General features: G+C 38.6%; 1 protein-coding gene across 1 annotated transcript in view; it reads right to left on the bottom strand.

Annotated features, from left to right (window-relative positions):
• The window catches only part of MACC1 (MACC1, MET transcriptional regulator), a 46,161-nt gene extending 27,060 nt beyond the window's left edge, over positions 1-19,101 (bottom strand). The window contains exon 1 of the mRNA XM_026072678.1: positions 19,024-19,101. Coding sequence (XP_025928463.1) covers positions 19,024-19,101 — 78 coding nt within the window. The remainder of the gene's footprint in view (positions 1-19,023) is intronic.
• Between the last annotated feature and the right edge of the window lie 772 nt (positions 19,102-19,873).

The following is a 19,873-nucleotide window of genomic DNA, read 5'->3' as shown; positions in this document are numbered from 1 at the left end:
ATACACCCCAAGAAGAGTGGGGCTCACATGAATCCCAAGACTATGGGCAGCTCCTTCACTTGTCCAAGTCTTTTAGAAGTTGATGGCAGATGCTATCCCTGAAATATCCTATCAGAAGGGGTTCAAATTTTAAAAAGCCACCACACTGGGGGGCTGAATTTACTAAAATCTTTACTGGGGGTATTGGCTCCATATACATGGAGTAACGGGATGCATATGTATGCACAGACCTGATCCTCCTTGACCTTGATTACTTTTGTCAGCCACAGAACTACACTTATGAAGGAAAGGAAGAGAAAAGACAGCTATTTGGTCCTTACATTCTCAGAAAAAAGGATCACTAACTCTTGAAATAGAAACTTGGGTTAGGAGTGACCTTTCTTTGCACTTTATTATGTAACAAAAATATCAATGTTGTTCTGGTTCTAAATGGAAACAGTTCTTAAATGGAAATACATATCAGCCACCTTTTCCACTGCTTTACAGTTTTAAATTTGTATGATATTCCTTTATCTTCAGATTTTAAGCTGATGTCTCCAAATTAATATTACTAACTGGCTGTTTATCCCTAAAAGGGAATTCCTTGCACAGATGTTCAAGTGCCAATGCCCAGTGACTTCCCTTTTGTCTGGGAAGGGTTAAGGTTATCACTAAATTTGATTTATTCATGGGTTTCAAAGCCAAAAGGAACCAAAGCAGTCATCTTTACTCTTCCTCTGCAGAATAAAGACCACAGATTTTTACCTAGCAATTACTGTGCCAAATTGAATACCTCTTATTGAACTGGAACTGTTAGAAAGACAGTGAATCTTCAGACACAGAGCCAATGCTTATGTTCTGTTGGAAACTGAACCAGGGTCTGAGGATTATTTTCCTTTATATCCTGGCAGGCCTAGCTGCAATAGTATCATTCTGCTAAGCTTTGTACAAATATATAGCAAGAACATCCTGGTCACAAGGCTCTGATAATTTAACATACAAGACAATGAAGGGCAGGGACAAGGAAAAGAAGATAGACAAGTTTACAGATGGAAAGCTAAAACAGAGACTGATAGCCACGGTCCAAAGACTTCCACTCCTACAATAAGAGGAATGGCATAAACAAGTGCTAAGCCCCTTAAAAATATGGCTCCAAACAGCTTGTCCCAGACCACACAGGAATTCAGTGACAGAGCACAGGATGTTTGAGTGCCATGCGGGGGGGAACACAACCTACTAAGATCTGGGTTTTATGCGTAACTGCATAAATATCACGAGAGCCCTTTCCATCCCAAAGTATTCACACTCTGAAAAGGCAGTTAACTTGAGAGCAGAAAGGCAGATATTCATAACACCTGTTGGCAAACTATGACATTGCTAGGTTTGGCTTTGCCTTCCAGCCATGAGCAGAATTTACATATCAAAATCAGATACAGTTAGATAGTAGTTACATATTAAAAGGCAGTAGCAAAGTACTGATATATATTAATGTTTTATTTTTCCTGTGTTTTCATTTATCTAATAATGGACCAGTAGCCAAACCTGCAAGTCTAAGACCATTTATTACACACACACACACAAAAAGTGAATGCAACTTCAGTTAAGTTTCGCCTTCATGCAAATTGTCCTTCTGTTTCTCTTACCATACCCTACATGAGATGAGCACAGTCAACATAATCCCACCCCCCCAAAAAACACTTGTGTTAAGCACCCTTTATTTATTTAATTGAGCTTAAAATCTAAAGTGTGTTTTGTTAATAGAACCTTTTCTACACATACAGCTTTATCAAGAACTTCCTTTTCCAACATCTCTCTCCAAGTGTACAAGGAAAGCAGGGAAATACTGGTTTATGATGTTATGCAAGTGTGTAAAGAAGATTGTAGTTATGACAACTGGAAAGCTGTTTTAATATACTATAAATCATATTTCGAAATACATCTGTGTTATAAGCTTGTCCAATTCATGTTTGTGGAGCTGTTATTTACTATACCCAATAGAGAATATAATCTATATCTTTATTCATGAGTCTTCTAAACACTCAAAACATTTTCCAAACAATATCGAATTAGAAAATGAACAGGAAGATGAATGCTGGTCATTAACCTTAGTGTTAAGAGTGACATTTTTAAACAGCAGATTAATCACTAGATTATTTTTCGTCATTCATATTTATTGGACATGAATTATGCAGCACCCAGATTCTCTGACACATCATACTTCAGGACAAAGAGCACTATTTGAATACAACAGGAGCAGGGCCCAGACTCACAATGAACTTGAGCACTTCTAGTTAGACAACAATGAAGCGCATAAATCCATTGCCCTACTCAGTTGCTGCTTGTGTTTTTTGATACTAAGTTTTCTCTCATAAAATTCCTTCAGGCTACTTAAATACCAGGTTTCAAGCCACTCCAGAAATATTTGTGTTTTTGCATTGGTAAGCCAACATCAGGCCTCAAAGCCCTGAACTGTGTCTTCTTCCAGCTATCTTATTTGCAAGAACTGACCTGATGGCACCTGCACACATCTTCCAGCTTGAGCATGCTCACCTCCTTCCTTCTTTTTGTTTTTCATCAAGCATATTCACCCACTGACACATCCATGCAATGAAGGCCTGGGTCCATATGACAAGGCAAAGGCTCTCCTCTACCTAAGGATTTTGTACATGCATCTCCCAGATCTCAGCTGAGATAGAGACCTAGAGTCCAGTATCTTCTTGACATAAAATAGCTACTCACTCTTTGGGGAAAAAATGGAGTGAAAAGGACCAGAACAGGAGAAGACAAGACTGTACTTTAATGAATGTTTGAAAAAAAGAATCCATTTTAAGCCCCCTGACTATACACTTGTTTCAGACAAAAAAGAGAAAAAGAAACTTCTCCTAAAGAGAGTTGTACACAACAGTTCATCTACTGATCAGCTCATACCTACCTCTAGCTAGCAAGCTCACTCTTAGGAAAGTTCCTACTTTTCTAGGGAGCAAGTTAATAGTACATACAATCCCTCTTGATTGTATGTTTTGTGATGAGAGAACAATCACTACTGTTAAAAATACACAGGGGAATTCCAAGGACTAGATATACAAAGGACTCTCCTACATATTTTCCAGATTAGCAGCACTTTCTGCTCAGCAGCCAAATTAGAAGCCACCCAACAGTGCAGGCCAAGCAAGTCACTGTGGGTGGGATCCAGCTGAGCAAGCATAAGTGCCTATGCTCAGGCAGACAAAAAGGTACCTCTGAAAGCCATTATATGCAGCTATTGTTCTCTGATGATTAGATACAGAAATTAGCATATTTATGTTAGGATGAAGCATTCATTAAGCTCTTAAAACTAGATTCCCCACACACACCTCAACAGAATGCAGACACTTATGGGTGCTCCAAAAAAAAATGCATAGTTACATTGTGGAAGCCAAGCTAGCTTGTCCCAGACTTCTCAGACCTATATGGCTTCTAAGCTTCGTTCTCCTAATGTAATTCATATCCTATGTACCATCTAGCTGTGTGACTAGACAACTTTGCTGCTTGTTAGCTTCTAGTAGCTAGCTTGTCCTATGCACGAGAACTGAGGGGTTAGGATTGCTTTCAGCTTTCTTATCTTTCTCATGGGGCAGGAGAGATTATAAACAGTAAGTTTAGTCAGAAGCTGCTTATGCTCAGAACTGTCAGATGTTTTCTTGGGAAGCTTGTAATGAGTTTTTACAAGTGTATTTGTGATTTTAATTGTTTCACTTGATAGTTGTATGCCACTTACTGGAAGCAAGCAAACAATCTCAGTCCAGAGTTGAGGAGCTAGTGTCCACATTAAAGACCAGACTGAATTACAAGTGGGCAGAGAGAATTTCACTGAGCAGAAGAACAAACAGTTCTTACTCATGTTCATAGCGCTATAATTTCACGTGGGGCAACAAGTGACAATCTGTGCTGCAGGAATTATGACAGTTCTATGAATAAATTGAGAATCATCTCCTTGCTGTGCAACACCCTCTTCCACCTTTACAAGGATCCTATTAAATCAAGGCTAGTGGATCAGAGAGGTGTGAACTCATTAAAAAGGGATCATCACATTGTAGGCCTTTCTTTAAGGGACTCAGAGTTGGTATCGCATGAGATCATGTATGATTAAAAGCAAAACACCTAAAAGCCTTGCCAGCTGTTCCCCTTTCCCCCAGTTATTTTGGGCAAAGTCATTTCCTTTAAATTATGCAGCTAGCACATTTAGTAATACCGTTTCTTCTCACTGTAAATAAATATCCAGAAGTTCAGTCCCAGCTAGATCATGGAACTGAAATTAGGCTATAAGGTCTGCCATTGACAGTCACAAGTTCCAGTCTGACAGTGAAATTTCTTCTGCTCATTATAGATCAAGGTTCACATAGGAATTCTAATAACTCCTTGTAAAATTATTGCACAAACGTGCTGTGACACAGCCTATTGCAGTCAACAGGAAAAGAGTTGGTTGCTTTGGTGTAATTGCAAGAGGACTGGCAGAGTGGACAGGCAATGCTGTTGCCAGTTTGTATTAGAAATTAATAAGTCAGACTAAACTAATTCTTTAACTATTATTTCCATTACCATTAATTCTTTAACTAGAGGTCAGTGCAGACTAAAGCAAAAGCACCTATATATTTAGGATCGATTTAAATACTTATGAACACAGATGAGTTCACCTGAACTCCCTGTTAAAGCAGGGAAGCATTATATGCCTCCACGGATAGAGACAGAGAGATTAAATAATTCATTCAGAGCCAGCCTGGCATAGAGCTGGGGCCAAACCTACCCAATTTAAGGCACTAGACAACAGACAGGATCACCTGGCATGGTGCTCGAGGCTACACCTGCTCTTGAGGATGCCATCTGACCAGGTGGATGGCTGCTCCAGAAAGGAGTAGTCCTGCTTCTCCTTTGCACAAGCACTGGTGCTCATCTGGTTGCACAGAGAGCTGGCTCAGGAGGTTGAAGCATCAGAAAGCTATTCGCTTCTTTTTTTAGGGCTAAGTTTTCTGCCAGCTCGCTGTAGCATCAGTCAGCCACTGATGACTCAGTGTTCACCTGTGCTGGTCTAGGGGAAGTAATGGTAGGGTATGAGAAATGGGACTGCCTGTTCAGCAGCAGGTAGCCATTAGAGCAGCTTAAATGTAATGATAAACCTTACCCAGAGTAAAATGGCAGCTCCCTATCTCACAGGTATGTTGTAAAGAGAAATACAAAGATTGTTAGGTACTCGGATTCTCCAGTGAAGGCAGTCCTCCTCTAATAGCTTGAAATATACTTTTATCCCCATTGAGAGAGCTAAAAAAAAGAAATGGCAAAGTGATTCAACTATTTTAATTTTGGATTCAAACAGTTGTCATCCAGAATTTTTTATAAATATATATCCCAAATAGAAGAACTAAAAGAATCTCTTAGGCTGCCAGGATACTCGCTAGGTTTCCAGGGTATTTCAGTCTGCAGATTCACACATAAATGAAGCACACAAGCCAACACTGAAGGGTATGTAACACTGCTTTCAGTTAAATAGTCAATCTGTTTCCTCCTGAGCATGCTGGCTCAGGAGGTGAAGTTCAGCTCCTACTGAAGGAGCTCCTGCTGTTACAGAAATTAAGCACTATATACACTTCCCATAAAATTCCTAGAAAGGGAAGTCTAGGTACATCCAAACCTAAAAGCTTTTCCTCTTAACCATGAGGACACCAGAACAGAATGCAACAGGTCATTTGCTGAAAGCTAGAAAGCTTTCTTTCAAATTTCTGAAGTTTTTGGTGGTTCAAAAGCCCTGATTCAGCTTAGCTCAACTCCTTGGTAGGAAAGTGATCCAATGCCTAAGCTTATTGAAATATACAGCAGATGTAGGTACTTTGAGTAAAATTCTGGAGATTGGGAAGGGAAGGCAGGTTGAGATGACAGCATTTGTTGACAGATCAAAACTGCTGAAGTTAATAAAGCTAGGACAGAATATAAAGAACTCCCAAAAAGCCAAAGAAAGTTTAAGCATGAACTTGGACAGTTTATTAAGGAAGTTTTGCTCAGTGTGCAAAGATGCTCAGAAAAAAAATGAATAAGATACTAGACTGTACTAAAAAGCAGATAGAAATATGGAAAAAAATATATGTTGCTTGGTTCTAATATGTTTTATATAAGTATATGACCTCAACTTCACTCTGGAGTTCAATTTCTGAAAAAACTATTTACTCCTGAAAATACAGAGTTGAAGGAGAAGAACTGAAAAGAAATGCAAGAAAAAAGATAAGAAATGAGAGGAGACTTCCATAGAAGAAGGAGAAAAAAAATAAAAAAAACATAAGGCCAAATTCCGCTAAACTCTTTATGTCAGTAGCAGAGTATGAGAATGTCAGAAAAGATTTGCTGTTGAAATAGTACCTCTTTCTTCTCCAGTCATGTTACATTTCCTACTGTGGGATCTGGAAGGTAACTTGGGATCCTTCGTACTATTTTGTAGGAAAGGGATGGAAGAACCTACAGTTATGATAGGCCTATGCTTACCTTTCTAAGAATTTTTTTTTCCACAAGTATGCGCCATACAGTTTGCAGTGCAGAAGTCTGACATACAACAGCCACTGCTGTTGTACAGCTCAGCTCTTCAGGCAGGAGTTTCTTTGGAGACTGTCAGCTTAGATTGACTAACTGGCTGTTCTGATCCAGTCTTTTGGCTTTTAAGTCAGTCATCTATATTTGTGCACTCTATGAGCATTTTGGGTTTCTTCCACCTATTTTGTATTCATATTACAAGGGCAGATTTCCACTGCAGGGACTCATGCCAAAATTTACAGTAGCATAAGCCTGTGTAGTTTCCTGAAGGAGTTTGAGCTTATCTGCTGTGGAAAATAGAAAGTAAAGGCACTTGAATTAAAAGGTAGTGAATTTTAAACTTATTGCTTCCCTCAGATACTCTTTACAGCAGTACCTCAGAGATAGTCCAGACACAGGTTTTCTTGGGCCACAGATTGAAAAATCACTGTGATAAAGAGTTAGAAGTAAGCATGAAGGGCAGAAAAGAGCTCAATTGGACGTACAATTGGGAAAAAAACAGCATAACACTTTAAACCAGACATTTAAATACTCAATAAGCCTTCTACTGTAACATATAATTAGCCTGTTGAACACATTCCCACAGGATATCGTTGTGCTAAATAGTTTAGTGGATACAACTGTAGGTATTCCCCTTTTTTAACGTACCCAAGGTAAACACTATTTCATGGCTTCTAGCAAGATGAAAAAAAAAAAGGCTCTTACTTCTGTTTTAAATTCCTTTGTATAGCTCCATCCAAGGACGACACTGGGCAACTGATTCCAATGTAAAGGTTTTGCACCAGTCGTAGAGCATTTTGTGTTAACTGCTGTCAGAAATGTGGTTTTGGGCTAGGGAGAGTGTTACCAGTGTGGCACTTTGTGCCTCTCTAAGATCTACCCAGTAAGAATAATTCCCTCCTAGATAAACTTGGGAGAGTGCACATTGCCGTTTCATACTGAAGCCAGTCAAAAATAATTCTCAAGTTGTTAAGTTTTTGAGTATTCTCTTCAAAACAAAGAAGTATGTATCAAAGAACAGGTGTTATCAGCTGAGTGGTAATAAAAGGTGCGAAGACAATAAGAACTTTCTTCCTTGTCTGTCATTTGAATGTGTTTTTAAAAACAGACTGGCCAGCTCTGCCTGTCATTTTTCAGTCATAAAGTTAGTTAGTTGAAGGTCTGTCAGCATTTGTCTCCGTTTAGCCTGGAGACATTACCTTTCAAGGCTTCTTTTAATACACAAATATTTTAAAATTTGGAAGTATATGTTCTCTCTAAACACAATTTCTCTGCTTTCTAATAGTCATCTTGTTAGCAATGATGGTTGCTACATGGTGTTCAGTACCCTTTTGTATGATCCAGATCTCCAACTCACAAAGCTAGAGGCTGGTCCAACTGCTGCATAAGTTGGAAGGAGCATTTAAACCCCCCTCCCCCAAATATTTTTGTATGTAAAGATCATATACTGTGTAAAACAAACAAACAACCCACCTAGTGGCTCATTTCTTTAGATAAGAAAGACAAAGAAAGACAGCTTAATATTGGTTGATTTAAAACTGCAGCAGCTTTGCCATTATTTATGCTTTCAGGAAAGGCAGTCTTTAGTGCTCACCAAACCCAGTGCCTTTCTCCACACGTCCCAAACCACCCTAGCGTAGAGCACCATGCAGTTCCAAATATACAAGGGTTCTGCATCTTCTCTAGAGGCATCTGACACCAGCTATGGCCAGAAAGAGGGCATCAGGCTGCAACATTAACACCAGGTAACTAATCAAGGGTTTTCTTATTACTCCAATATTTCAGCCCCTCTAAAGTATTTAAAATAGAAATAACAACAGACACATGGAAGAAGAAAAAAATGCTAACAACTCACCATTCTGAAAACAAGCACTAAGGGCTTTCTCCTAGATCCAAATTACATCGCTGCTTAGGACATCAGCACTGTCGTTAGAGATCTATTTTTGCTCTAGCTTTGAAAAAATCCAGCGCAACAGGGATAGGCTGGCTGCTCAGAGCACACCTGGCGTGCCCCGCTCTTAGGGGCACTGAGCAACGCCTGCTGGGCTTTGCAGTCTCTCCAGTGCCTGTCTGCTTGTGTAAACAGACAGGAGGGAGAGGAGGAACTACATTACCCATAATTGCCTTCAGCGGGTTTATGATTACACCTGAAACCAGGAGAGTTGGTGTGGCTGCTGGAGTTTCGCCTGAGGGGAGCGTGCAGGAAAGAAGAAAACGTGTATGCCTCGTGTGCCACTGGAAGAGCGTTAGGGTTTTCAGCTTTCACCTGCCGTACTGCGGATACATTGAACTCACTGGAAGGGGGACAAAGGGCTGCCTTCAGATAAAGTTCAGGCTTGAAATCATTAGATTTATAGGTGTTGAACACAGTGACCAAATTGCGTGAACCTGTATGACCGGTTTGGGCATCTCTGTGCATGTAAGAAAGAATCAGACAATTGGGTGTGAGGAAGCGAGTGAACAAGGGGCGGCAACGGCTTGAGTAGTCGCCTCCAGAGGAGGCAATACGGAGACACGGTGGGGGGGTCCCTTTGGCCCTGTGAGCTTGAGGAAACAGCAAGTTTTCCCAGGTGTTATATGCGTGCTTTTCCCAGTGATTTTAGTATTTTGTGGGACAAAGATTATACCCACAGAGAGACAAAATAAACGGTCTTTGAGCCAGGTATGTCACAGGGAGTTGGAGAAGAGATGATTTTCCTACCCTGTATTTATCTACTCTTTGTGGTTTTATAGCGCGTAGGATTCATAGCTAAAAGTCCCCTTTGCTAAAAAGAGGTTTTACTGGCTTTCTCACCCTGCTTCCAGAAGCTGAAGTATAAATCAACAGGATAAAAAAATGGAGAAAGGCAGAATTCTGGTTGTTTAGCGGGGGAGATGGTGTCAGTACCAGTGGGCAATTCCCAACAAAAAAGCATTTGCCAAAATATGTGGTTTTGTTTGACCTGGGGCTAGTAGCAAAGCTGGGTCAAACTCAGCAAACAGTTTTAGCTGGAAAAAAATGAAGGGGAAGAGTATTTTTAAATAACAGGAATAATTTCATCATCATTTCAACTAAATGGTCAAGCACGAATGGTCAGCACCTACAATGTTTCAGTTCCTTCAAAGAGCTGAATGCTTTTTCCCCCCATAATCCAGAAAGCAGCCTTCCCACCTGACCACATGGGAATTTAGGGGTGGGAATATCTTCTATTTCATATAATAAGCCCAGGTATTGAGTGCGACAAAAATGAAAAAACAGATGTCCCATCTCCACATGCCCTAACCAACTAGATATATTGCTAAGAGAGCTGTGTCCTGCTGTCAGAAGCAGGAGGTTGGAGTAGTACTATTAAATAACACAGCAGGGAAACTGAGTTTGTACTAAAACTATCTGCTATAGAAAAATTAAGTGATTTCTACTTCTACTGCCTGTACAAAGGTCTAGTTTGGAAACTCAAGGTCTGGAAGTAAAATACATAGTTCAGATAAAGCCCTGCCAGCCAGCAGGAGGAGAAGGGAAACATTTCCAGACACAGTTAGTGGCTTATTCAGAGCTATTAACAAAGCAAGTATTTAATTTTTGTCATAAACTTCATTTTTTTGAGGTAGTTACTGTCTTTTATCATGTATCTCTAATACTGACCACAATGACACCCCAAACCAGTTGAAACCTTATTTTATACTAATATCATTTAATAATAAATGAAGGAGGTCTCAGTGTCTTAAGCTCTAAATTTCAAGCCTTTTTCATCCAGATTCTTTAAAATTTCCATTTAGATAAGATACTTTTCCCCAGACTTCATTTCTCTGAATAGATCATTAGCTCAAAGCAGAAATGTTAACTCCTAACAGAAGCATTTTTAAATCCAGATGTTTCTGCCAATCTGTTCTTTTGATTCAAAAAACAAAATACATTTAAAAATATAGTGATATTTTACCTTAAGTAGGAAGACCTAAGGTTAGACTGATTATTTTTAACCTCCTTTTTCATAGGAATGAATCTAATATATTTCTTAACTGTTCCTCAGCTAGAAAATCACTGCAGAGGATATTTATACCTGTAGTTTTGTGGGACCCTGCAGATAGGACCCTGCTCACCCTGTGACTGCATAAAGCATATACAGTATTTGAGTTTGCCTCTGGGCCTCACAATAGGACTTGCATGTCAACATGCTTCATCTGGATTTTCTGCACAAGGGTGACCAATTATTAGTTCCCATATTTTTATTAAAGGCTGTTACTTCTTTCTTGTTACATTATGGAATATACTTTGAAGGCATCTAAAGTAGGTGTTTAAAAGACATACTGTATACTCTGTTATTTCTCCAAAAACAGATCTGGCCAGTCAGCTTCCCTTTCCAGATTTCATTGAAACCCATACTCTGCAACAACTTTTCTTTGAAAATCATTTGATGAGACATTGTAGTTTTCTGCAAAGTTTGACTCATTTTCAAAACAGTCTTCTGTAAAGCAGATTTAGACTGTTAGGTCTTAGGAATGCTAAGTATTATGTGGATAGTTAACACGCAATTTCAAATGTTTAATTAACCACACTGCTTGTGTACAGGGGAAACCCACATGATGTACATGCAGATAAAAGCAGATGTCCACTGATTCATTTGACATGTTTTCCACATTTTTTGTCTGCTGAGCTCAATCTAAATCTCAGATACATTTCTATCATTGAAATCAATGGAATGCGAGGAGAAGTATGTTGGGACACAAGTGGGATCTATGATTTTAATTTTTGGGGTGGGGAGCTTGGAAGATGAGAACTCGCATGTGTAGGAAGCATTGGATGAAGGCTCAACATTATGGGTACATCCATGTGGGCAAATTGACTAATACAGAGAAGGGTGGAAGAGCCATTCTGAAGCAACTACCTATTCCAGGATATAAGTCACATCACTGGGGACTTGCTTCATTTTGGAAGTGGGTGAATGACATCAAGCCACATCCTTTGGCTTTTGCAACCTTTCTGGTAGTGGTGGCCAGACCCTGGAAAGCTTGGGAATGTAAACAGTCACTTTTTGGTTCGAAAAAACAAGTATGGGAAGTGGCAGCCAGGTCTTCACTTTCCATTTGATTACAGTGTATGCTTTCTACTTTATCAATTCTTCCTTTTTATTTGCTTTATTTGGACAGGCTAAAAATAACAATAATTACAGAGTCAAAGAAGTCACTTTGGTTCTATCTGTGAGCATATTTTATTCATTTTCAATAGAAAAGGCTGCAGTGGTTGGTTTTTTGTTTTTTTTTTATCCTGCTTACTTTGCTTTTTCCTAAAGGCCATGAGAAAACAAATGTGAAATCCTCATCCATCAAGCTATTAGAAAAGTGGAGCCATAAATCCTAAACTACATGACAGTTACCTGTGCCGCCATTTCCATCAAAATTAGCTGTGGCCATTACATCATTTTATGTATTCATGTGTGAGGCAAAAAAAAGATACAATGTTGGGCCACTCTGGCTATAAATAGGCCATTCAGACATGGTGAAATATAGATCATTTTTCTCCCTTCTGTTAGCGGGAAAAAAAGATTCTGTGGCAGAGAATATTCTGGCCAAAGATGTTTAGACATGGGGTAACAGCTTGAATGCATCTCCCAATGAAATAATATTTAATAACCAATGCAGAGGTGAGAATTGGTTTTCTGCCTGGTCTATGCTAAAACTGTGTAATAGTACAGTTATGCTGGCAAAAGCATGTTTTGGCTAGTTTTGTGGATTCCAGATCCCCAAGTATAATCTATACCAGCAAAAGCATTTCTTCTTCCAGTTCTATGTCTACATTAGAGCTGTTGCCAGTATCAAATATTGCCAAAAATCACAGTCCTGTGTACACAGTCCACATTACTTATACTAACAAAAGTTTCTAATACAAAGCAGGCTTTACAAACACTAACAAATACTCCACCCAGGCAGGCAAAGCCACCTTTCTCGATAAATAGTGTACCAAGACAATCACAAAGCTTTTACCTCATTTCTCAAGTGAAGAACGTAGTCCTGTGCAATGTTAAGCATCAGAAGGACAGCTCTCAAAGGATGTTATAACCTCCAGGGGCTCTCTGTTAGACTTTAGTCAAGGTGAAGACTTCATTAAAAAAAATTGTTACATTTTAATGAACATGTAGAACTTGTGGCATCAGTACCACGCTATGGGAAACTACAGCCAAAGTCTGCAGCAAAAATATATTGAAATTGCTGAAGGCAATAGACAAAACTGAAACAACACTGTGCAACATGGAAAGTAGTAAGGAAAATGTTATAGTGAACAGAAAAAGCTCTGTCTGCGATTATTATATCCACTTGTACTCTGAAAAAAAATTTCACAGTTCTCCACAGTGAGTTGGATCATGAACTAAAATTTGTATAAAAAAAAAAATTGTTCAAAAAGAAAATTCCTAGTGAAAACACAGATTTCTGGTTTGTATATATCAATAACCTGAAGAAAATATTTGTTTTTCCCTAATATTTCTTAATCAAGTAATGAGTATGCCGTGCCCTTATGCTGATTGAACATTAAGTTATAAAAAAGGAAAAAAAAATGAAACATTTTTTTTCTAGTGAAGACAAAACTTTTAAGAGAATCATCCAATCTAAACATTAGTGTGAGTAGGTAACTGAAAAATTGGACTGAAGAATACCAGGGCAGGAACTTTTCTGAATGGGAAGCATATGGTCACAAAAAGGGACTTGGAGGAAGGGCTCTAAAAATGGTAAAGAAAGATCTCTTTCTCTTGAAATAGCAAATGGGTTAGAACTTGTCCCCTGGGGAAGGACCCACAAAATGTCTTTTGTAACATGTAAACATTTGTGTTTCCTTTCTGTAACTGAGGCTGTTTAGTTTGGTTAGTTGCTAGATTAGTTTATGCAAAGTGTGTGCATTAAACAAACATTTCTTTTTGTGTTTATACCGTTTTCACTCTGTTGCTAGCAAACATCCTTCTTTCACAGCAGAATCTGCTGATCTCTGCAGGGAAGGTTCACTCAAGCCATTCCCATGGAGGAAAGGCACCAGGTGATCTCAAAAGAAGGGAAGCAAACTTGGCTTTCAAATGTAAGCTTGTCATCTCAGTCAGTAAAGCTCAGGCCTGTGCAGTGTGTTACAGGGAGCTGTGGTAGAGAAATGCTTATGGAACAGAGGCAAAAGCAGTAATGGATGATAGGATCACAGAGCACTTATTTCTATAGCGTCAGAGTGGCAAAAGAAGAGCATCTTTCATGGTGGAAAACCCCTTTTTTTCCTCCTTAAATCACTTGGACTAATTAAGATGGATTACTTCACTTAAATTGCATGTTACCATCACAAATGTTCTGTGTGACAGTAAAAAAAATTCTGCACACCAGAGTGGCAAGGTAGAAGAACAGGATCCAAGCCAGGAATTTCATGTCTTAAAGAGTAAAGACCAGTGAAGCAAGAAAAAATCCTGCTCCATCTCAGATGTTTTTACATGGTAATTCTAGAAGTGATTAGCACATTGTACTCAGCTGCAGTCTAGTAGGAAACAGCAAATAGCTGATTGCTAGAGAGCTGTTTGAAATGAATAAGTTTTGGGGGTTGTTTTTAGCCTGATTTCCCCAGGAAACAAGGCCTGTGCAATCACATTGTGTCTGTTTCTATGTCTCTGGTCTCTGACTGTTCCTCACCAATGGTTTGTGAATCCATTAGCCAGCTCAACTCAGTTCAGTTCAGCAGAGGGACAGCAATCTCAAATTAGTTAGAGTGCTGCAAGTTTCTTGAAAAGAGTCATTCAGGTAAAAGAGAAAGTTAAGGATCTCCGCAGAGGAACAGTTATTATAGTATTAGACCTCGGAGAATCACACAGAAAAGAACCTGTGAGAGAGACACTACTATGAAATTGCAGGGAGGGTTTCAGGGCTTGTGCCTTTTTAGCAGTAGATAATCCAATTCAAAACAAATTCAGGAGAAATTCAGCTCCAGAAGTTCTTCTTGCTCATAGGAATACCATTTATTTTTGTTTTGGTTAGGCAATGCCCATATAGGAAAAAAAAAAGAATGTATTTATGTAAATTTATGCAGCATATATGTAAGGAACCAGAATCTGATTTCATTGCAGATCCCAAGCAGCTCTGCTGGATTAAGTAGAATTGCTCCAAATGAAAGGTGTGGTTCAGTAAAGCACTTCAGTAGGTGCCTACCTTTGACCATATAGGTTGTCAACATGGACCAGTTTTTCAGCAGCTTGTGTGTTAGGAACTTGAAAATCTGGCCATGGGTGCTCCACTGGGAGGCAATAGATACTAGATGCTTTTGAAAGTCAGGCCTTTGTTTAGGTGCCTACATGCAAAGCAGACTCAAAATCAGATTTGAGCCACAAGGCTAAGACCTGAAAAATGTAACCTGGACTGCATTACAGTCTTAAGCATGATTGTGTCCATGTTAGATAAGGGTTCAACAGTGGCATAAAATAATATGAATTTGTTTCTTTTGTTTATTGTGTTTTTTAAAATTGAATGTATTTACTAGCTGTGGTTTCTTTCTTTTACTTCAGACTAATAAAAAATACAATTTTGAAAAAGCTCAAATGTTAGAACTTTTATATTAAACCTTCTTACCAACTCGAATAATTATTTCTTAAATATACATAAATTACAGAATATCATAGCTTTTTTTTGCTATAAACTTAATATTTTCCCTTTATCAGAGATATATCTCCAGTAAGGTAGGAGCTAATAAACTCTGAAAACTTAGGGCAAGTAGTTCAGTGTTTTCTACAGTGAAAAGTTAGGGCTATTTTTAGTAGAAAACATTTCCCCAGTTTTAAGTTTAATAATACTTTAGTCTGTATTTAATGCTAAACCCAAATTTAACTGACTTACCTAACTATGGCCTAAAAAGTAGCTAAATAGCAAATCAGCAGTGAAGCTGTGAATGTGATATCTAGTCCCTTCTTGTAATCACTCAGCATCTTTAATCAGAGTATGTTGTTGCATACATCATACACAATGATGTATGCTTGAAAGGTACTCAATTAAAGTAAACCAGATGATTGCATATTTCTGCAATAACTGGGTCAATAGTCTAGGTCTATTATATTTTTGACCTATCATACTTAAGGTATTAGGCATGGAGTACAGAGTATTCATTAATCATATTTACGATGCTGGTTTATCAGACGAAGTGCAAAGATTCACTTTCAAATGTTGCTGCCAGCTGAAAACAGGAGTCAGGGTTTAAATAATGTCTGTAGCATGAAAAACAATTTAGGTGCAAAACTATCACAGAATTGTGTAAGAAGCTGGATTAATCAGTTCGTATTCATCAGTTACTTATACATCATTTTTGTAGATTAAAAATGTACAGGTTTTGGTTGCATTTTTAATTTATTTTCCTTAGATAATTTGGTCATAGTTATTTTAATAGTGACTCTAATCAGCATGGGTTCTATTTATGCCTGTGTCACAGGCTTGAAGTACACAACTGTGAATCTGAATGTCTCTTCTATCTCTTTGTCTTTTAAATCTCACTTTCTGTGTACACATTACCTAGAAAAAGCACTCCATTTCCCACCACTGGGTACAGAAGACAAAGTAAACTTCTAATAACAATGCAAAGAAAAAAATGCTTCTGATAAAGAAACTATTCAACTATGTAATCACTCAGCTGTTGAATTAAGTCTCCAAGTCAGCAAAACTTTACATCAGCTAATCTTGCTGTACTTGATGTAATTCAGATGCATAATTAATTGTGTATTTAGGTGTTTTGCTGTTTAGAAACAGCATTATCATACTTATATTACATATGTATGTTTTTTTTTTCTGAACGGGAGTCCAAGATCTGGAGTATGTCTCTCAGTTCCACAAGCAACTGATACTAACCACTATCCTGATAATATTGGTTCACCTTTTAATAACTGAAATGTAACTTTCCAATAGCTCTACAAACCTCAGCACTGATCTGCAAAAGACTATATCTGGAAATGAAATCTTTTTTTTTGTAACAAGAAACTTCTGGTGCACTAGGAGCATATCACACTTACTCATAATGCAGACTGATCCCAGAAAAGGCCTAGCATTACCATTATTGCAAGGGAAAAATAGGATCTGGCTTTAATTCCCAGGTGCAAAACTGTCAGTGAGAGCTGCACAGACCTTTGTTCAGTGATGACTCTAATGATGTGTCTACACTATATTTCAAAAGCAGCCTTGAAGGGCTCTGGGTAGTTGTCCATTGTGTTGTGTGAAGGGATGGCAAACCCTGGATGAGCACGAGGCAGTGGTGTGCTCCCTGGGATGCCCTTGTCTTTACTCTGCACAGCCTCAGTAGAGAGTACTTAGTTTAGCCACCACCACATATCTCCACTGCTACTTAAATGACATTGCATGGCTAACCTGAAGCTGACATAATGGTCCCGAGTCCTTCCTAGAAGGTCTTTAATGTTGCCTACCAAAAGGGAAGATAGTCCTGGCTGCCTGAAGAACAACAGGGCCAGACCTCAAGAATATTTCAGCCTAAAAAACACTCCCAGAATTGGCCTGGTCTGGGAATATGTATTGTCACTTCTGGCGCACAGTACTTGAAAGAAATCCTCTTATTCAGCAATACCACCCATTGCCTCTGATTACCATAATGACTATTATTAATGCATACGTTATTAGAGCACTATGTGCTTGTAAAGCAGCTGTCCACCCACTTCTGGCACTGGGGGTGATTCTCTGCAGTGTACGAGGCAGGGTAGATGTGCACTCCTTGCATATACCACCATTTTTTGCACTGAGGTTGCTAGTAAGGGAATAATAGTAATGCAAGGGGGCAATATTCTGACCTCATTTTCTGTCAACATTTTGTGTGTCTTTGTTTATGTTTTCTTTTACGGCTTTTAGAATTTCTGACTGAAAGTGATTTGCCAACTTACAGAAAACCTGCAAGCTGTAATAAATAATATGATTTAAATACAGTGTATGCTGAGAATATAGTTACAGAAAAGAAATAATGCACTGTCTTCAGTGCCAGATCACCAGCTATTATTAATTGGAACAACTCTGCTGAAGTGAATGGAGTAATTTCAGTTTACATCTTCTGAGGATCTGATTACTTTATTTAACAGCAAAGCTGTTAAACATTGACCATTTCTTCAGGGCACTAGGCCCCTGTTAAGCAAAAGCTGTGGAAACAGGAGCATGTTTGCTTTTGAGGATAGCAGGTTCCTACAAAGCACTGAGTATTTTCAGTGCTGACTGGCTTGAGGGAGTGCTCACTCAGAAACCTTGCAAGGTTTGTTCCTGTTGCCTTCGTTTTGAGTTTAATAATTTATCTTTGTTGACACCTACAGGAGCACGATAAGATCAAATAATTAACTGCTTTAAACTTCATTAAATGGCACGAGTGGTTTCAGGATACATTTTACAGGAAAACAACACAACCAGCAATCCCTTAAACTAGCATCTTTCGATGTCATATACAGTTCTCTTCAGCCTCTATTTTTTTTTCCTTCCCAAGCAAATGTAGTGAAGAAGCTGTGATTATTCAGGGTCATGAAATTGCAGCTCTGTGCCAAAGCCAGTTATGGCGTTAACAGCTGCAACTTCACTGACTTCAGACAGCTTTGAGTTTATACCAGCAGTGACACTGTCCTGTAGGTGGAAGCTCAGTATGAACAACAAATAAAAAGGGAGGTAAATCTATCTCAGAAGGTAACAAAAGAACAGTTGCATTTCAGTAAATACACAAAAGTTAATCTGTCCATGAAATAAGATGGTTTCAAATAACAGCTTGGATCAGAGATGATCCCCTTTGCATGCACTTCTTGCTGAAGGCCAAGTTCAGACACATGCATATATTAGACAGTGATGTGGGCATGTTTCAGTAAGGCTTCTAGACTATAGTAATGCAAATGCAAAAACAACATTAAAAATGTGCATAAGTATTTGCCTGTATAAGAAATCTACACTTGTGTTTTCATATTACTATCTACTCCTTTCATTGATTTAGCTGACTGGCAATTTGGACTGCATTGCTATATAAAGTAATACTGTTTGGAATAAGAGCTCATTATCTCACTTTATTAATAGTGGGCAAATTTAGTCATAGTAAAATAATATTCATTAAAACATTAATCTTTTGAATATGAGGAAAAAGAACAACTTATGAATCTGAAAAAGGTCCAAACAGTGATCTTCCCACTGAGTGTCTTGAAAGGGATTCTTCAGTAACATCTGTAAGCCATTGGTTTTTCTCCTCACAAACATATAAAAGCATATACAAGTCCAGTCATGATTGTTCTACTGTGGCTCAAAGCCATGATTCATTGTAATGAAGAAAGTACTTAAATACGCCTACACTTAACATTAGTTATCAGTGCTACCAACTCCATTTTTACTGCCTTCACAACTTCAGAAAACAGCCCGTATTTAGTTTTTGGTTGAACAACTGCATATATTTCTGATCTGACTTTAACAATCTTTCTGTAATCTGACACTTTCTTACAGTAGATATGGACCTGTCAAACATCACACACTGAGAGGGAGGCTTATGCTTATGACACCTACCTCCTGCTCCTCCATAGTTTGGGCCATTTCTCTTGCATTGGCCATGCAATGCCTTGTCTCTGGTTCCTTCACTGCCATTTATTCACTGACCAGATGCACCTGGAGCATTGGGTTACAAAGTAGGGGAGAGAGCCTGGGTCTGTGCCAAACCTGAGAAGACAGGTGTGTGCTAACAGTTGCCACCCATGGAAGGACTCCTTCAAGAATTCATTTCTCTGGTAATAGCGCCACAGCCTTTCCAGCCCTTCATCTCAGGTGTCAGCCTGGCATTCTCCTGTCCACAATCCAGAGTCTCTCTAGTGGACTGAAACAGCTGAAACTTGAAAGAAAACATACTAATAAAGTTGGAAAATCAGTCAATCATGCTTGAAATTAGAACCATTTATCCAAAGCATGTTCACATGTTTCTAAGAAGCTTGACATCATTATGAATTTATAGATCTTAAAAAATTGGTGCCTTTTCTGTTCAAAGTTCAAATGAGTACTGGACACTGGGAAATTAATTCATCTGAGCCAAAAAAGCTATAAAAATACTTTGTTGAATTTGACTATCTATTTTTATTTGTCAACCCTACTTTCTTTGGAACTTTCCTCTTCCTTGGAATATCAGTCACCCCCCAAAACTTCTAACTTCACACCTTTTTGGTGAATTTGTCCTAGAATAAAACTGCAGGCAAATATAACCTGCCAAAATGCCTGTGGCAGCTCAGAAATTACACCCTTCACAGATTTTTATCCTTGCTTCTCTGCCAAGAATTCTGTAGCTAGAGCTCTTCTGGCATAATATATCAGGTGAGTGCTCCTCATCGCATTCATAATCTGAAATTGTACCATGAAAAACTTCTTGATG

Source organism: Apteryx rowi, unplaced genomic scaffold, assembly GCF_003343035.1.
Source record: "Apteryx rowi isolate R43461 unplaced genomic scaffold, aptRow1 scaffold_349, whole genome shotgun sequence".
Taxonomy (NCBI): Eukaryota; Metazoa; Chordata; class Aves; order Apterygiformes; family Apterygidae; genus Apteryx; species Apteryx rowi.
Note: the sequence above shows the minus strand (reverse complement) of the source record. Positions and strands in the feature narration are given on the sequence as shown.